This window comes from Danaus plexippus, chromosome Z (assembly GCF_018135715.1).
Source record: "Danaus plexippus chromosome Z, MEX_DaPlex, whole genome shotgun sequence".
Classification (NCBI taxonomy): domain Eukaryota; kingdom Metazoa; phylum Arthropoda; class Insecta; order Lepidoptera; family Nymphalidae; genus Danaus; species Danaus plexippus.
The window spans coordinates 3,293,333-3,310,115 of NC_083559.1; the positions used below are offsets into that span (position 1 = coordinate 3,293,333).

Sequence of the window (16,783 nt, forward strand, 5' to 3'; positions counted from 1 at the left end):
CAGAAGGAGAAGGTGAAGAGAGCGGGGGAAAACGACCCTTTCGATCCGTCACTTCGCAGACGAAGAAGGGTGGGTGCGAGGAGTAACTATATCCCCCTCCACTGATAGTGGCCAATTGGCTCTGGGTGTGGGGACACCCGGATCGGCATCGCACTTGGCCTCAGCGTCAACTAACGAGAGTACGATTGCGCATCTACCTGCTTCTGTTTGACTCCCTACCACCTCAGTGGGACTAAAGAAATAGAATGGACATCCCGCCGACGGTGCTGAGCTAGCCATAGTTTATAGAATCCCACAGCACCGTCACTAGGTGATTAGATACGCCGAGGGATTGTAGTAGGTTCGAGGCCCACACAAAGCTACCTGTCGCCGCAGGGAGTGATGACTCGACGGAGTTTCTCCGAGGAAAACAAGATGTGGACGTGGACCTCGATTTTTTGCAGTTGCTTTAATGGTGCAAAATTGATAATCAATACATAGAGGTGCTGCAGTATTTATAAATGGACAATACAATATTATTCTCACTCCAAAACTAGATCAAATAACATATTAAGTTCTAGCTCAGTGTGAAACAATGTCATTTTATTAAATCGAAACTGTTTAAATAATTATTTCATAACTTTAAAGGAATTATGTTGTCTTTATCGACTTCAAAAATTTATATTTTCATGTTTCTCACTTATTTAAATTTACTCGAGAAATATGCTTCATTAATAATATACTTAAACTCCAAGATTTTGAAATCGCAAAAACTTTGAATAATTAACATGTTACATTTCTGAATTATCTATCAAATTATTACTTTAACTGAAAAGAGGAACAGCTATAAGTTATTAAAACTTCAGTCAGAAATCTCCTACCAACTCGGTTTTCCCAGAAAATAGATAAGTCAATGTGACATGTGGCCGTAATATAATAGTAAATATTTTTAAGGAATAGGTTCCTTTAAAAAGTTTTGAATGGAACAAAAAATATTTAAAAATAGACATAAAATTTTGAATTTTGGTAAAAGTTCATTATATTATCTTGTAACTCTTGTAACTAGCTAACCTGTATGCTTAATATTCAACAATATTTCAACATTACATTCTACGTATAACTTCCTTTATAGTTATTTAATGTAAATATATTTGTTTTAGTCCCATATTATATTGCTTAAATAAATGCGTATCTACCGATTTATTTTTTTAGACAGGTAATCTGACAAGTGACAAAAGGTTTGACAGTTTGAAACTTCAATAATAAGTTCAATTAAACTCGGCACGTGGCGGGGCGAAGTCGTGTTTAAAAGTTTATTTTTAGTTTGTGTTTATATTACGTTGCCGCCTTTTTAAATATTCGCCATATTATCAAGTGAAAGAAACGCTACTAAGTTAAAGAGAAGCAACTTTTGTTACAGAATGTGAGTATAAATATTTATATTTACAGTTTGAAAGCCGGTTACTATGTTTTATTTTAAGTTTTTTATTGTTGCAACTTTATTTCTAATACTTATATGTTTGTTATGTAATTGCATGGCGCTGTTTTTTTGTAATATCAAATACAGATATCCTTACCTTGCCATTATTACGTAAGCGATATTATATAAGATGAACTATAGGTACCTATCTGCCTCAGCTAATGTCAATAAATTATAAAAATATTCGGGTTCCAAATGAGATGTACTGAATTTAAATTCATATTTAATTATTCCGTACCGCACTCTAGATCTAGCTATAGCCGAATTTAATTTACTTTACAAGTAGATTTTTCTATTTCTTAAGTTTTTAAAGTTCATTATTACAGTACAATTACATAATTTTACTGTTACTCAATTTGTTATAAAAACTTAATATTGTTATGTTTAAATTTATCTGAATAACATGTTTTTTATTTTAACACACTGGACATTTCTGTAACTTTTTCTTATGATTTAATATTAATACAGTCATATGTACATATTTTGACTGTATTCTTCATATAAAACTGAGTCATCAGAATATATGATGAATTTGTATAACTACTCTGATAACTTTTTTTATATTGTATATTACAAAGGCACGGGTTCGTTGTTGATGACAACAGATTATATTTCGATAATCGCTCAAGTAAATGAAATGTAATTTAATAATTCTATTAATTTTTGTCAAATTAATATAAGAATTATTGTAATCTAACTGAATGTTCTATGATATGCTTTAGATTTACAATAGTACTAACAGTTTATGGCATAAAATTTACTAAATTTATGACATCATTAGCCATGTCACTCAAAACTATTTTAATAATAGATTAATAGACAATTTTAATATAACTTGTTCTTATATATGTTGTGATTGAGATATTTCATTGTCTTGCATAACAGTGCATTAGTCACCCTTGTTGACATTACATGTGATAATGTTAGCAATATTTTAAAATATGACAGTATGCTACTGAGAAATTTTAATTAGTCAGTTTATTTACAAATACTATGTGTATGCATGATATGATTGTATGACTAGATGTAAATATAATTATTTACCTAAATATGTATAGAAATATTTCTAAAGAAAATCTATATAGCGAATATAATGACTTGTGTAATGTATGCGACACAAATAGTTGCATTTTCTTGAAAATTTATTTTTTCATCTTGAACTTTCTTGAAAGTTAATTTTTAAAGCAAATTACAAGTTTTGTACAATAGCGTTTTTGATCTACCCAAATTGCTTCCCCATTAATTGGAAACTCATTTTTAATGATGTATTTTTCTTATTGTACACTATCTGAGCCCGCGACTTCGTCCTCACAAAATAATTATATTTTTATTATTTATAGAAATAAAAATATGTTAATAAAATCCTTTAAATCAAAATCAGTCAAACTGTATTAAAATAACAGAATGATGGACAGACAAAAATACACGTGTGCTTATTATAAGCGGTTTATTACAATAAAAAAATAAACGAAATCCCAAATTTTTTATATATATATAAAAAATTAAAAGAAATGTTTACTACGATCCATTTAAATATATAGTTATTAAGTACCAATGACTACATTATAACTACTGCATTGCGTAACGAGTGAGTCGCGTTCGTCGGGGATCGGGGCTGAACGAAATGAAAAATCGCCTCCGAATTCATATCACTAAGGATTTTTTTTCTAAAACACTTACATAAACTGACACACACGTTCAACAAAGGCTCGAAAGCCTGACAGCATCACAATGACTACCTGTGCCAGTTGTGTGGAAAGAGAATTTTTGTTTTAAATTTATGAATTTATAATAATGTATGCTTGGGGACGACGTCACGGTTGTTGAAATGTAGAAGCGAAAACAGTTGTCATTAAATAATTTTTTTGATATAACGCTCTTGTTTTATATATTTTTAAATTTCAAAATTCTGCAACATATGTATATATAATTGTTCGCAAATAAGTAATCCTGTATAGGCCGTTATAGGAAAAGGCTACTTGACATCATAGGCTCAATACATGCCGCTTTTGTTTATTTGTCAGACGTTGAAGTAACGACACTATTTTAAGATTAATGTTAGAAATATATTGAGATTTGATCGTGATCTTAAATAAGTAACTTCAAAATGCGTGTTGGTGTCAGTTTCATAGATTTTCGTCTTTGAAGGCAACGTTTATCCACAAAAAATACTAGTTTTAGCTCGTGATTTCGTCCACATGAACTTCGGGTGTTATTTTCAAAGAGAAATGTATAGTTTGTTAAAACGATAAATACGATAAAATACCAATAGCGACATCTATTGTCTGTATCACTTGAACTCATGCTAATACAACTTTAATACCTTAAACCTGCGGTAATGTTACGGATTTTCACTGTAAATTATTCCCTATGGTTTATTCAGAAGTCTAAGCTACGTTACTGTTAAGTTATATCAAAATAGTAGTAATGCAATATTTGCTTTGAAGACCAACAAACGTCCATACAGCCTGTAAAACTTTCGCATTTATAATATTAGTATGATTTAATCCAAACCTTTACTGTAACAGACAGATAAAAGAAAAAATACAAACAATTACGTAACTCTCTCATCAGAGTCTAGTATCCGTTAATACATTTAAAGCTTATGCTAGGCTTAGTATTAATTTTCAATACACCAAGCTACGTACTACATTACCTTGAATTTATTGTGTTCTTTAACACATGGTAATAGAGTCGGATTTCGATGCATTATTCAAAATATATACAATTTGTTAAATTCATTGCTATACATCAAAGCAAGTTATAGATAACAATTCGCTTACTCAACATAGTTACTAGTTACTTATTTACTTATAACTTCATAATGACTAGTTACGTTTACAAACTGCAATCAAAAATGTTTTAACTTCAAATCGATATCGACATAAAAAAAATCGATAAACAATGATGCTAAAACGATAAATATATTGATGCATATCAAGTAAATGAAGCTAATAATATAATGTTTTATATATAACAATAAGTGAAAAATAGATTAATTGTACAAGCGCATGCACTTACAGAGTCACTGTGCCAGTAGGTCGCATTATGTAAGTTGCCGCTTACCTCACTTTGCGTAAGAACCCGAAGCGATGACTTAACTTGTGCGCCGACAGCCTTTTTCAGCTTTATTTTGCTACAGATCGCACTTGAGCCCGGTCGTATATTATCGTGTCGAGGTAACACTGTCGATATAATCCAACAATTTTTATAACAATAACATTGACCTTCATATTTTATGTACCTAACATCGCATATTTTCATTTCATTGTAACACCGATAAGTATGCTTTGCGATTTGCGTTTTTTTTTTTTTTTTTAGTTTTATTGTTTATTCACTGTTCTGTTTAATGCATGTTAATTGTGTCATTTTCAACCGACTTTAAAAAAACGCGGAGGTTATGAAGTTGTCTGTATATTTTTTTTATCTGTCTGTTACAATAAAAGGTTTCGAATAAGATACGTTTATGTAACGAGAGACTAGAGTTTTGTAATATCTATAAGTTGCGAATTCAGTGAACTATATATAAGAGGTCATAATTGGTGTTAAAATTTTCTTTATAGCGGTCGCTACTGCTGGATAGTCGGCCGCGGGTACAAAATCTATTCCAGGCGAAGATTCAGGTAAGTCTAATGTAACAGATTTTTTTATTTTTAGTTTTTTTTTTTTTTTATTATACAAACTTTTTGGTCGAATAAAACAACCAACTTATTATAATGTCCTGATGAGAAAAAGTAATTGTTAAGCCTTGTCTGCTCCTTAACCGGTCGTAGTATACTAGGCCAAGTTCATCATACCGTATCAGTTCGTTAAGCCAATTGTAGTGTCCCATTAGGTACTCGATGAAGTGCACATCGCATGTAATTCATTATATGCAGGTCATGTTTTTGTTTTGACGAAATAATTTTATTATTTTATAACCATTTTTTGACACCTGCCAGTTCTTGCTGACGTAATGGCGGCATTTTTATGATTTTGAATTTGGAATTCGGCAGTTTTGTCTTTGGTCATTCATGTTTGTAACGGAGAGTTCAATAATGATGTCGGCAACCATAAACAAAGTTTATCTAGTGTTAGTACACACGCTGTCAGCTGTCTCAACTTGCGAGATGAATAATTCAACTTCGTATGTAATATATCGATTAAAAAATATCTATATGCATACTATCGTTCGTTTATTTATAACATAGTTATGTGACTTTATAATTTATTATAAGTATGACATGGGTTATTCAGTTTAAAAAAAAAGTATAGCCCACGTTCAAAAAAACACTTTGAATAAATGTTAGTGATTTGTCATCTTAAAATATTCAGGCCGTTACTCTTAATTGCTACCGTCGGAGGTGGATGACTCCAAACACGTACGCCTCATACAGTTTTAAATATAGATTCTACTTAGCGTCTATTTACTGTTCTGACTCAGATTCGGTCGTGAAATTACTTTAGGTACATTATGTCTCGTCCATCGAAACCGCCGCGTTTAGATGCATAGCGCTAATTAATTACATAACACATCATTAATGTTCTAGAATAGTCTTTGAACTGCGACTTAAAACTTTATACAGATTATTATCAATCGTACCATTTCGTTGCAGAGAGCAGAGACATTACAATTTTATTACAAAGTCACAGCTTGTTTTAAACGAGAATGGATTCTAATGTGCATTCTGCTAGAACTAGAGGTCAACGTAGAAGAGTGTCATCAAGTCAAAGATTACGACCGTATGGAATGACAGATCTTAATGTGTATATTGATACGAATGTTCACTATAATCTCGATATTGATGAAGGAAGTGTTGCCAATAGGACCGAGGAGCCTTGTAGGGTATTGATTAAAAGAAACAACCAAGATTTCAACCATGGATTGGACGAAAGTCAGCGTGGTGATGATAGGATGGGTTCACCGACTCCAAACGCCAGCATAACTGCTGGTCATCTCCAGATAATAGCCGAGGATGAGAATATCGTTCTGGTTGCGTCCCTGGCAAATACTGACACCGATTCTATCGGTACTTTATCACCGACCCTATTACAATTACATCCCACGCACATCCAATCGAACAGTCCAACAGAAAATGGCGAGCAGTCTCTTAATTCTGATCAAATTTGCACTGCACCAGAACAGGACGCTGCTATGAATCCGTTATTCGACGAGGCTATGTACCAGGAGCCATCGGAGACGGAAGTTAAGAAGGAAACCGTCGCTCAAACGGCACAAGTTAAAAGCAACGGTCAAACTCTCACAACGAACTTATTCCTGAATCCTCATTCGCTGGTGAGGGAATTGCCGATGCCTAGCGTGAACGCCCACAAGTTAGCCAACAACCTGATCAAACTGTCCAGATATCTGAAGTCGCCAGCTCCCAGCGATTTATGCTGTCTAAACTGTTGTCGCATCCCGGTTCTGCCCGTCACCGGCCAATGCGGCCACACTAGATGCATGAGGTTTGTTTACCACCCTCATAAATACATATATATTTTTTTACATAAAAGGCTGAGAACATGTTTCGATACAGGTGCATTGTCGTCAATGGGACATGCCCGTGCGGCGTGAACGCTCCTAAGACGCTATTCGTAAACACGGTCATTAGAGAGATAATTGAAAAAATGATAAAATACATAAGAAGCCCGAGGTACGTATCGTATTTAATAAGATTCAGCCTAATAATATGTAAATGCTTTGTGATGAGGGTTAATCGTTTTCAGAATACTAGATCCTGGGTCGCCTAGGAAAACCTGCGAGAAGAAATTCCCGCTTATTAGAGGTATGTATACACTGTATAGATAAGCATTTTTTTTTTTAATTTTTATTTACATGTTGAATTCAAAATTTTATTATAAGAAAATGAATTCCGAGTAAATAACGGCAATGTTGCAAAGAATTGACTGGCTATACTAGGAATGTATATACATCGAGAACATAAGGGCGCTAACATTTTAAATACACCGATAGTAACGTTAGTGACAAGGTTTTATTATATTTAAGGTAAAGTAATTATTCAAAACGTGATAAATAACTATATGCTTTCAGTGTTTTTTAAAAACTTTTCTTTGGTATGTCAAATTGATAAATTATAAAGCATTTTGATGGATCAAATTCATTTTGTCTGTTAGTAAGTGTGATCAAATTTTTTCAAAAAATAAATAATAATAATAATAATAATACATAAATTTTCTCAAAAACCAAAAATTCATGAACTGTCTGTGATATTTTAAATTTTTGAATATTTCGTATTTCTTCGTTATATCTTCCTTTGTTACGTAATCAATATAAGTATTAGATTTGGTTAGTTACGATCACAGTTACAGTGACTGAGAAGATTATTTTTATGATTATTTTTTTAATATTACGTATAGAGCGATTACATTATTTCGTATTATTTCAAACAATTAAAATGTCACATAACACATGAGATAATTGTAGGAATGTTAATATATTTAAAAGCCTCGCTAATCCCGATCTCACTGGACTAACCCAGGCTTGTATTGTCTAAAACTTCTGAGATTTCACAATACAATGTTTGAGATGAGATATCATTTTCATTACAATAAGCCGTTGTATTAACACTACGGCCAGCAGAGTTAAACGAGCGGTTTTGTTGGCATTGCTGTCAATTGACATTCCCTATAACTCCCAGCACAGCTGGAAAAATCGGATGTTTCCAATGAGTGTATTCAACGAGATCAACTACATTTTAATAAGGCTTAATATGAACATTGTATGCAGAAACTTATCCGACGGATGTACTAGCGTATATAAAAAAAATATATGATGAATTAAATATGGTTTTATAATAGTGTAGGCGTGGGTGGTAATTGCAATCGGACCGGCCCGGTGTTACGAAATAATACGATTTAGCCATTACACTATTGTTATGTAAGTGTAATAAGTGAGGCGGTTTTGAACTGCGGGTCGCAGGTTATGTTGTCTGTATACATCCTTTGTTAACCGTATCTCTTAAACTCGTCACCTCACACTCTATGAATAGAGCTGAACTAATTTTGATATACAATATATGTATGTGTATTTTTAATAATGGTAATGACCATTAGTAGTTTGAATTATTTTTAATACATTGTTGATCAATTAATGAAAAGCTGGATTGTCATTACTTTTGTCTACGATGACGACAGCGAACTTGAACACGTTTCTAGTTTGTAGTGTCCGAGTCATAAGCGCATAGCGATTAAACTATTACGATCGATAAGTCGCAATTAATTACATAGTTTTTTTTTATGAACTCGCCACATGATACATACTGACCAGTCGGGACCATAGTTTTTGCATATATCATATGTTATATAAACTCAATGTGAATGATAATGTTACATTAAAATTTATCATCATGTTATATTATGGATGTACGTAATACATTTTGTTTCATAAGTATCGCTATCTCTTGTCGTTTGTTCCACATCATTATATAATGTAAGGCATATTGTGACTTCATTCTGAATGACGTAATCTTGGTATTATGTAGTTTTGCGGGTCGAATGTCCCAAGATATATTGGGCTTCACTGATTAACGGCGATAGAATTAAAACGGTACTTAGAATCAGATCGCGGTAAGGTTACAGACGTTTACGTCTGTAATAATGTTTGTATAGAATTTTGATAAATTTATAAGAGATTTGTCGCTTTTTATGTAGTTATAAATGTATACATAATATAGGTATTAATTATTATTTATGGACTATTATAAGATATATATTAAATTTGTTATTTTGTTTATAAGTATGCTGCATTATTCTTCTATGTAGTAAACATCGTCAAAGAAGAATCAACAGGATGCTATTTCCTTCGAAAGTAGAATCTTAGGGAATGCTCATGCGTTTTGGGAGTTATATAAAATTTGACGAATAAAAAAAATATATTTTTTGGTAATTTTCTATATGAAGTATTAATTCCCAGCGAGACGTCGTTATTATCGACGCGGACAGAGCTTCTCTAGAGGCGCTCCTCTCAGTAACTCTCCGACCTGGTGTTTCTCAAGACCCCGAGTGCCTTTGACCGTCCAGGTAATTTTATACTATATATGTAATAATAGAACAATTTATATAAAATATTTTAATACTGGCTGTTTAACAAAAAAAAAAAAAAACAGCCGGCGGTTAAAAAAAAAAGTTTTTTTTTTTAACGTAGTTTTATATAGTACTATAAATAAAACTATTCAGCCATAGTATCTTCTATAGTATCCAGCCGTCTGTCTGTCTGTTTTATATATATATATATTCAAATCGCATGATAGCCTAGCCGTCGTCTTTGTCAGACAATAAAGGCGAGGACGTACCGGAGTAAATTCTACAATCTAATTCATCCTTCGCTTATTTAATTTCCAAGTTGCAACGCTATGTCGAACGATTCGTTATTGTTTTCGATTCAGTACACCATTCGATTTTAAGTGACGATGAACGAAACGCCTTACTTATGTAACTATGTTAATTCAGATTGATTATGCAGTAATTAAATTTTCTGCAAACAAATTATATTAGTTTTTTTACTTACTTGATATTTATTGAGATCGTTTCTGTTGTTGTTTCGAATACTCTTGTTTTTTTGCTATCAGAGTGTAAGTGTATTGTAAAATGTATATACTGTAGTATTATTTCTATAATATGTAACGATGTATCTCAAGGCGCGGTTCAAACGTGCTCGGGCGCTACTGGCGGCTGGAGAGTATTTGCAGGCTGCACCTCACCTGGCCAGGGTCGCAGCCTCAACGGAGCCCTGCGCTAGGATGGCGAGATTGATGCTGGCACAGGTACATAATGATACATGATGATATGATATGATATGATATGATATGATATGATATGATATGATATGATATGATATGATATGATATATGATTTGATATGATATTGTATGATACGATGTGATGATAAAGTCTACCCTAGTTCTGAATTTGACTTGTTTCCAACATGTTATATTTATTTGAAGTATAATTAATTTTACAGAAGACATTATAAATTAAGGTACACGATGGTGCATTTTCTTAAATAATTAATGTCAATTTAAACAGTCATTCTATGTGTAAAAAAATTAAACTAGAAAATAATTCAATGACTAGTAATATAATATATGTATACATAACATATATATAAACTTAATATCATTGCCACATAAGAAGCCACAGCGGTGCGATTGCAAAGAATTCGCAACATCTGACTAATTATCGACAGTCGCCAGTTTTAATTCGTATAGCGTCGCACACGATATCAACGGAGGTCATTATGGAATACGCGAAACGTTCCGTATTTTAGCTCACCTAAACACGTGGTAGGCAATTTTAAAATTACTATAGTCTGATCTATTATCGTTCTATAAATGTTTTATAACAGGCTCCGCTGAAAGTGACTGTAATGGCTTACAATTACGTAATACCTATGTTAGTCCATACACGGGCGGTCGTATGTTGAGAAATTTATACGTTTTTCGTCCGCTTCTATATTGATATATGTAATTGCAAAATTTTCGTCTTATGAAATTAATATCAAAAGACGCGCTCTGACAAGACTGATGACGTGTTTTTTTTAAAATTTCGAATGCCATAATTATAGAAAACAGAATTTTTTTATACACGCCCTACTTAAAAAATAAATAATTTCTTAAGAAAAACCTATGATATCTGTTTATCTATATATAAAAAAAATTAAAAGGTGACGGAAACCTTTGAATTCGCTAAAAACGCCCATTCGGCTGTAAGTTACGAAAATTTTTCTGTAAATTTATCACGTGGTGAAAAATTTAACTTTTCTCTCTATTTGGAATAGATAACAAGTTATTTCGATAGTATTTTTAATATGGGACTGTATCCGTTTAAAAGTCCATCGACCTTGAAAGTCACGTGAGAGGTGAATGTCAAAACGCTGTGCAGTCCTGATGAAATATCTGAATAGACGAATGGTAATCAAAAAGTTGCAATAGCCCACAGCCGACAAAATTTCCTAATCTCACGGAAAACAGTTTCTGCTCTCGCGTAGAATGCCAATATACATTTCAGTGTTACTATATAGTTCGTCCCAAATAACTGAGATGAAAATTTCATGATGATGAAAACTTTGTTACGGATATATATGTAACGTCAAAGAAATGTGAAGGAAAAAGTCTAGACTTCTTATCATTTAATTCGTAAAATTGACATTCGCAGACTATAAGCGCTTTAAGCGAAGGTCACAAGCGGAAGAGCGTCTCGCGGGAGCTGTTCCAGTCGGTGAGGCAGCAGTCTACGATCAGCTGGTTAGCACCCTCGGATCTGGAGTGCGTGTTGTGCACGAACAGCTACACGAACCCGGTTTCGACTCCCTGCGGCCATACATACTGCAGGACCTGCATAGAAAGATCCTTGTACTATAAGAAAAAATGCGCGCTCTGTTTGGGACCATTGGAAAACTTTATGCTACCTGAGGTACTACAAATAATAGTAATTTGTACTAAATATAATATTTGGACTCGGTCGTTATTCGATTTTGTTCCTTATATGTAAATGTATAGAGTATATTTTGGTTCCAGACTCAAGACACGTTGTTCATTAGTTCAATACTATCGTCTATCGGAGTGTCGCAGTCTGTTCGTGATGAGGACGTGATACCCGTCGTAACATGCTACGTTGCGTTCCCTGGGTTAGTTTCCAACAATACGACAAACTACCACAGTAATGTAGACTTAATCAAGAGATGTTTAATGTGTGTCCTCGTTTTAATAGAATGCCCTGCCCGCTGTTCATGTTCAACCCTCGCTACTGGCAGATGGTGAGACGAGTGTTGGAGTCAGGCACACGAAGATTCGGCATGCTGGCACACGAAGGTGGAAATAACTTTGCTGATTACGGCACAGTGAGTATTTCACACTACACAATACACATACTTACATACATACATACATACATAACAATGCCGAAAATTATCTATAATATATAACGAGAATACTTTTTTTTTTGCTTTAAATATGTCATAACCGAATTTAACATCATTATTAATAATATTCAAATTAAAATTAGTTAACTAATCTATTTATAACAAATATATTGCTGACTAGAATTATTGTTAAACCAACATTATATAGGAAAAAAACTTTCATTATAGCGATATTGAAAGACTGTGTTGAGGAATCATTATGTTCTCATGTAATACATTAATTTCCAGGTGCTCGAGATCTGCGACTGCGTAGTGCTGGAAGACAACCGCTGTATAGTATCGACCGTCGGCGTCTCCAGGTTTAGAGTCATCGAGAGACACATTAGAGACGGGTATGAATCAATGAGAATTTGTCACAATCAAAACAACTCCATTCGCATCTAAATGACCGAAAAAATCATACTTAAATTGGCTGTCATACTATCAACATAGATTTAATTATATAAAACAGATGTATATAAATGCTGTAATTAATCTCCAGGTGTGACGTAGCCCGTATCCAGCCACTGACAGATGTGACACCAACTGAGGACGAGCTCCAAGACCTGCATACTCTGTCCTCGCAGATATCATCCAAAACTCAGACCTGGCTGAAGAATATGGACGAGGGTGTTAGGAAAGAAATTGAAACTGCCTTCGGAGCTATGCCTTGTAAGGACATTCCTGAAAACTGGTGGAACACATCCGATGGACCTAATTGGCTGTGGTGGCTGATAGCCATACTGCCCCTGAAGTCAGAGATCAAGGTATGTCTGATATAAATATCATTAAAAATATTTCTATCTATTTAAATACAATGTCCTACACTAGGAAATTATTTCACAAAACAGTTTTATGTATAACTCATTTTAAACATCATAGATGGCGCTAGCACGTGGTTAACATTACCATATCAAACAAAAAATAAAATCCCATAATAATTAATTACAGATATTAATTCTATCAACACGAAGTCTTCTCAAACGGATGTTGGCTGTATCAAGGACTTTGGACGTCATGGACGCGGAGTTTGTATCAAACGACTCAAAACTGAACATCACTAGCAGAAAGGAATGGCTGAGGAGATGAAAAATATAGTATAATAGTGTTAGACACAAAAAAACTTACACCCGCAATGGAAAAGACTAAGAATAATAATAAATTTTAAACAAAATAAATACAACTGACACACTGAGTCCTTAAACTATTATCAATCTTATGAACACGCGGTAAATGTAAATGAGATATTAAAATATTTTTTTATATCTGCATTCCAATGTAGATGTTTGATTTACTCTGTAAATGCATTTAAAATGTTTAGATTTTATTTTGAGTTTGTTGTTAACTCTATAAGGGTATGTTAAGAAGGATTTGAAATAAAGCAATATCTGTAGCATTTTCGTAGCGTCCCTTGTGTTATGTTAATATATTATAAGGTAGTTGAAGCTAGCATTCATTTTGTATTTCTGTGAATTAAATATGAAGTTGCAGTGTCATGATCTGTCTTCCAATGGGAACATTTAGATATAAGTAATATCATTGTAATTTTGGGACACCATTGATGCTTAGATAATTTTTTTTTTTTTTTATAGGTTTCATAATAGACACCATGATCTCAAAATCCTATTATTTTTAATAGTTCGGAAATACATTTAGTTTTATTTTGTATTTTTATAGGTTATACAAAACTAACAAGGTATATGCAAGCTTTACATAAACGTATTTGTAGTTGACTTAAATGGCAATAATTGTGTTAATTGTTTTTAAAATCAGTTCAACAAAGCTGACAAGTTTGCTGTGATCACTTAAGTGTTATGTAAGTTTAAATTAATTTAACCCACCATACCGGTTCACAGCCAGATTGTGGGTTACGTGTCATAGAATTTGTGGATGACCAATAGCATGTTTACTTACATTTTTTTTTATGTACCTACAGACCTAAGTATGCATTATCACCATTTTTATTAAAAAAAAAAATAATATGTTATATTTATAATTTATGAATAATAATTGATTAAGGTTTACTTTTATGTTTTAATAGATCAATAAATTATGATTTGATTCTTATTGTAGTATTCATTTTAAATTGTTGCTTGGAAAGCGGAAATTTCTGGTTTAAACCAGATTTTTGACAGATTTAATGGCCTAAAGGTTCAATATGCTGTGATATACATAAATATAGTCTTTATACAATGTCAATACAAAAATTGTGTATCCTATTTTATTTTTTGGTTGTACTATGGCTTCAACCTATTTTTCTTTTATTCTACAAAAAAATCACTTAAATATTTTCGATGAATGTCACTGTGACATTTGCTTATAAACAATACATTAAAATGTTATATTTAAATTATATTTTGATGTATTTACATTTTTATTAGTATTCCGCGATCTGTTTATTTTATTAAGTTTTATTTTATATTTTTTAATCATGGCTTATGAATTAAGTGACAGATTCAAACAGCCAACTGAGAGATTCCGACTCCTAGAACCCGGAGCTTATCAATACAGCAATTCACCAAAAGTTGAGCCGAACAAGGTGCCTTTTTTATCAAACACCCCAAGAAAAACAGTAAACATAAACCCAGTATGGACGCATGTCCTTTATTATGCTGATCTTCCCCCCAAAATACCAAATTGTACAAGTATTTCCTCAAAGATTCCACGGTTTCCATATGAAGCATTTAGTGAAAAAGATTTAGAAGAAATCTTGTGTAAATGTGGAATTGAAAATCAATGCAAATGTCCCGTGGAAGATGATGAAGAAATTGAAAAAAAAGAACAAGTTGTTTGTCAACGATTGGTCCCTAGACGTCTATTTAAAGGTATTGTTCCTAGATCTTCACTTGGAGACGGCCTTTCCGCACCTTCAAAAAGGGATAATGGATTTAAGTTACTACCAGATGGAACAAAAATACGAATATTCACTAAACCTAAAAATGATAGCCCCCCTTTTTATAACACGAATGTTATTGAATCAACGGCCTTCTATCAGGGGTGCAAATGGAGTAAATGGACAGCGAGAAGAGATAGTAAATTTGATACCGATGCACCAGGTCCATCAGATTATTTTATCGAAAAAGAACCAGACATTAATGCCATTTGTGCTGAAAAAGTAAGAGCATTGAAACGTAAAACATCGAAACAGTATCGATTCATAGAAATGGTACAAAGAAGGAATATTATTGAAGGACGTCCAGGTCCGGCAGATTATAGTCCTGTATCACCAAAAGGAACAGATCTAAAAATTTTAGGTCCTAAAGCTGAAAGATTTTTAATTTCTAAATACCAAGATCAACCAGGACCCACGGCATATTTAATAAAACGCGATTTTGATTTAGTCGAAATTCCTGCGAAACCATGTCAAGCAAAACTACCGCCGCCAGCTGGTTTCGGAGTAAGAGCCGTTAGACTTAAACCTCGTAAAGAAGAAGGACCTAGTCCGGCTAGCTATAATGCAAGATATAAACCATGTCAAGTTCATCGTTGTAAACTTGTCCCATTTGGATCTTCATCCGAAAGATTTAAGAGCGAAGTTATAGAAGAAGATGATTATGAAGATTTAATAATGAATGAAATTATGAAAGAGTTGAATAAGACCCAAGATGATTCTAAAATAAAAAATAATCCGACATGGGAATTTAAATCGAAGACAATAAGAATGAAACCTCTTAAAAAACTATTAAATGAGCCCAGCCCAGCAGATTTACCACTAACGACTCCAAAAAGCAATAGACTTCTTAATTTACAAAAAAATTGCCCATTTTTTTCGTCGGAGAGACGGCTAAAACCTTGGTTTAATTGGATACCAGTACACGGAAAAGAAAATACGCCAGGCCCAGCATATTATTGTCTTGAAAAGCCACAATGTTTACCGGCTGTTTGTCAAGGTCCAATAAATCGTTCGCCACGTTTTCCTCGTGCTAAGTTTCAAACTCCGGCTCCAAATGAATATGTTGTCAACGGAGGGATTGAAGACGTTTTAGTGACGTATAACCATCGTTTAAATCAAAACATACAAAACAAACATAGCTTTAAATGGAACCCTCCAGTAGAAAAATCTAAGCCAAACCTGGCTGATAAAGAAAATATATTACTACAGAAATCAATTCAATTATTGGAGTTTACAGATATATTTGCAGAAGAGCAATACGATAAGAAGAATAGTAACCATGAAGACGAAGAAATTAAGAAATCTAAATTATTACGCTGTTTTCTTTTTTCTAAGAAAATGCCAAATTATTGATAAAATCGTGATTTCCTAAAAATAAAACTTTAAAGGTAACATTTGAAGTTTCCTTACTTTATAGTTCTATATTTTGTATATTAAATATAAAAAATTAAACAAACGTATAGAATAGATATCTTTAAAATATATCCAAAGTTTTAGATTCCACTCTCATGTGAAGGTAACCTTCGTGTATTTAA

At 33.0% G+C, this 16,783-nt stretch overlaps 2 protein-coding genes across 3 annotated transcripts; both read left to right on the forward strand.

Annotated features, from left to right (window-relative positions):
* Positions 1-1,262: 1,262 nt before the first annotated feature.
* On the forward strand, positions 1,263-14,422 carry LOC116777563 (uncharacterized). Of its 2 annotated transcripts, none has more exons than XM_032671184.2 (13): positions 1,263-1,402; positions 5,023-5,082; positions 6,055-6,904; positions 6,976-7,092; positions 7,166-7,224; positions 9,372-9,478; positions 10,096-10,221; positions 11,611-11,868; positions 11,973-12,082; positions 12,166-12,295; positions 12,605-12,708; positions 12,858-13,122; positions 13,307-14,422. In XM_032671184.2, the coding sequence occupies exons 3-13, from the start codon at positions 6,108-6,110 to the stop codon at positions 13,442-13,444; spliced, it is 2,211 nt and encodes a 736-aa protein (XP_032527075.1). In that variant the 5' UTR covers positions 1,263-1,402; positions 5,023-5,082; positions 6,055-6,107; the 3' UTR covers positions 13,445-14,422. The 2 variants fall into 2 exon arrangements, with proteins under 2 accessions (XP_032527075.1, XP_061382311.1); XM_061526327.1 differs by lacking the exon at positions 1,263-1,402 and adding an exon at positions 4,551-4,638.
* A 207-nt stretch (positions 14,423-14,629) lies between these two features.
* Positions 14,630-16,640, forward strand: LOC116777615 (uncharacterized). The gene has a single exon (XM_032671261.2). The coding sequence runs from the start codon at positions 14,787-14,789 to the stop codon at positions 16,599-16,601; it is 1,815 nt and encodes a 604-aa protein (XP_032527152.2). The 5' UTR covers positions 14,630-14,786; the 3' UTR covers positions 16,602-16,640.
* Positions 16,641-16,783: the final 143 nt, after the last annotated feature.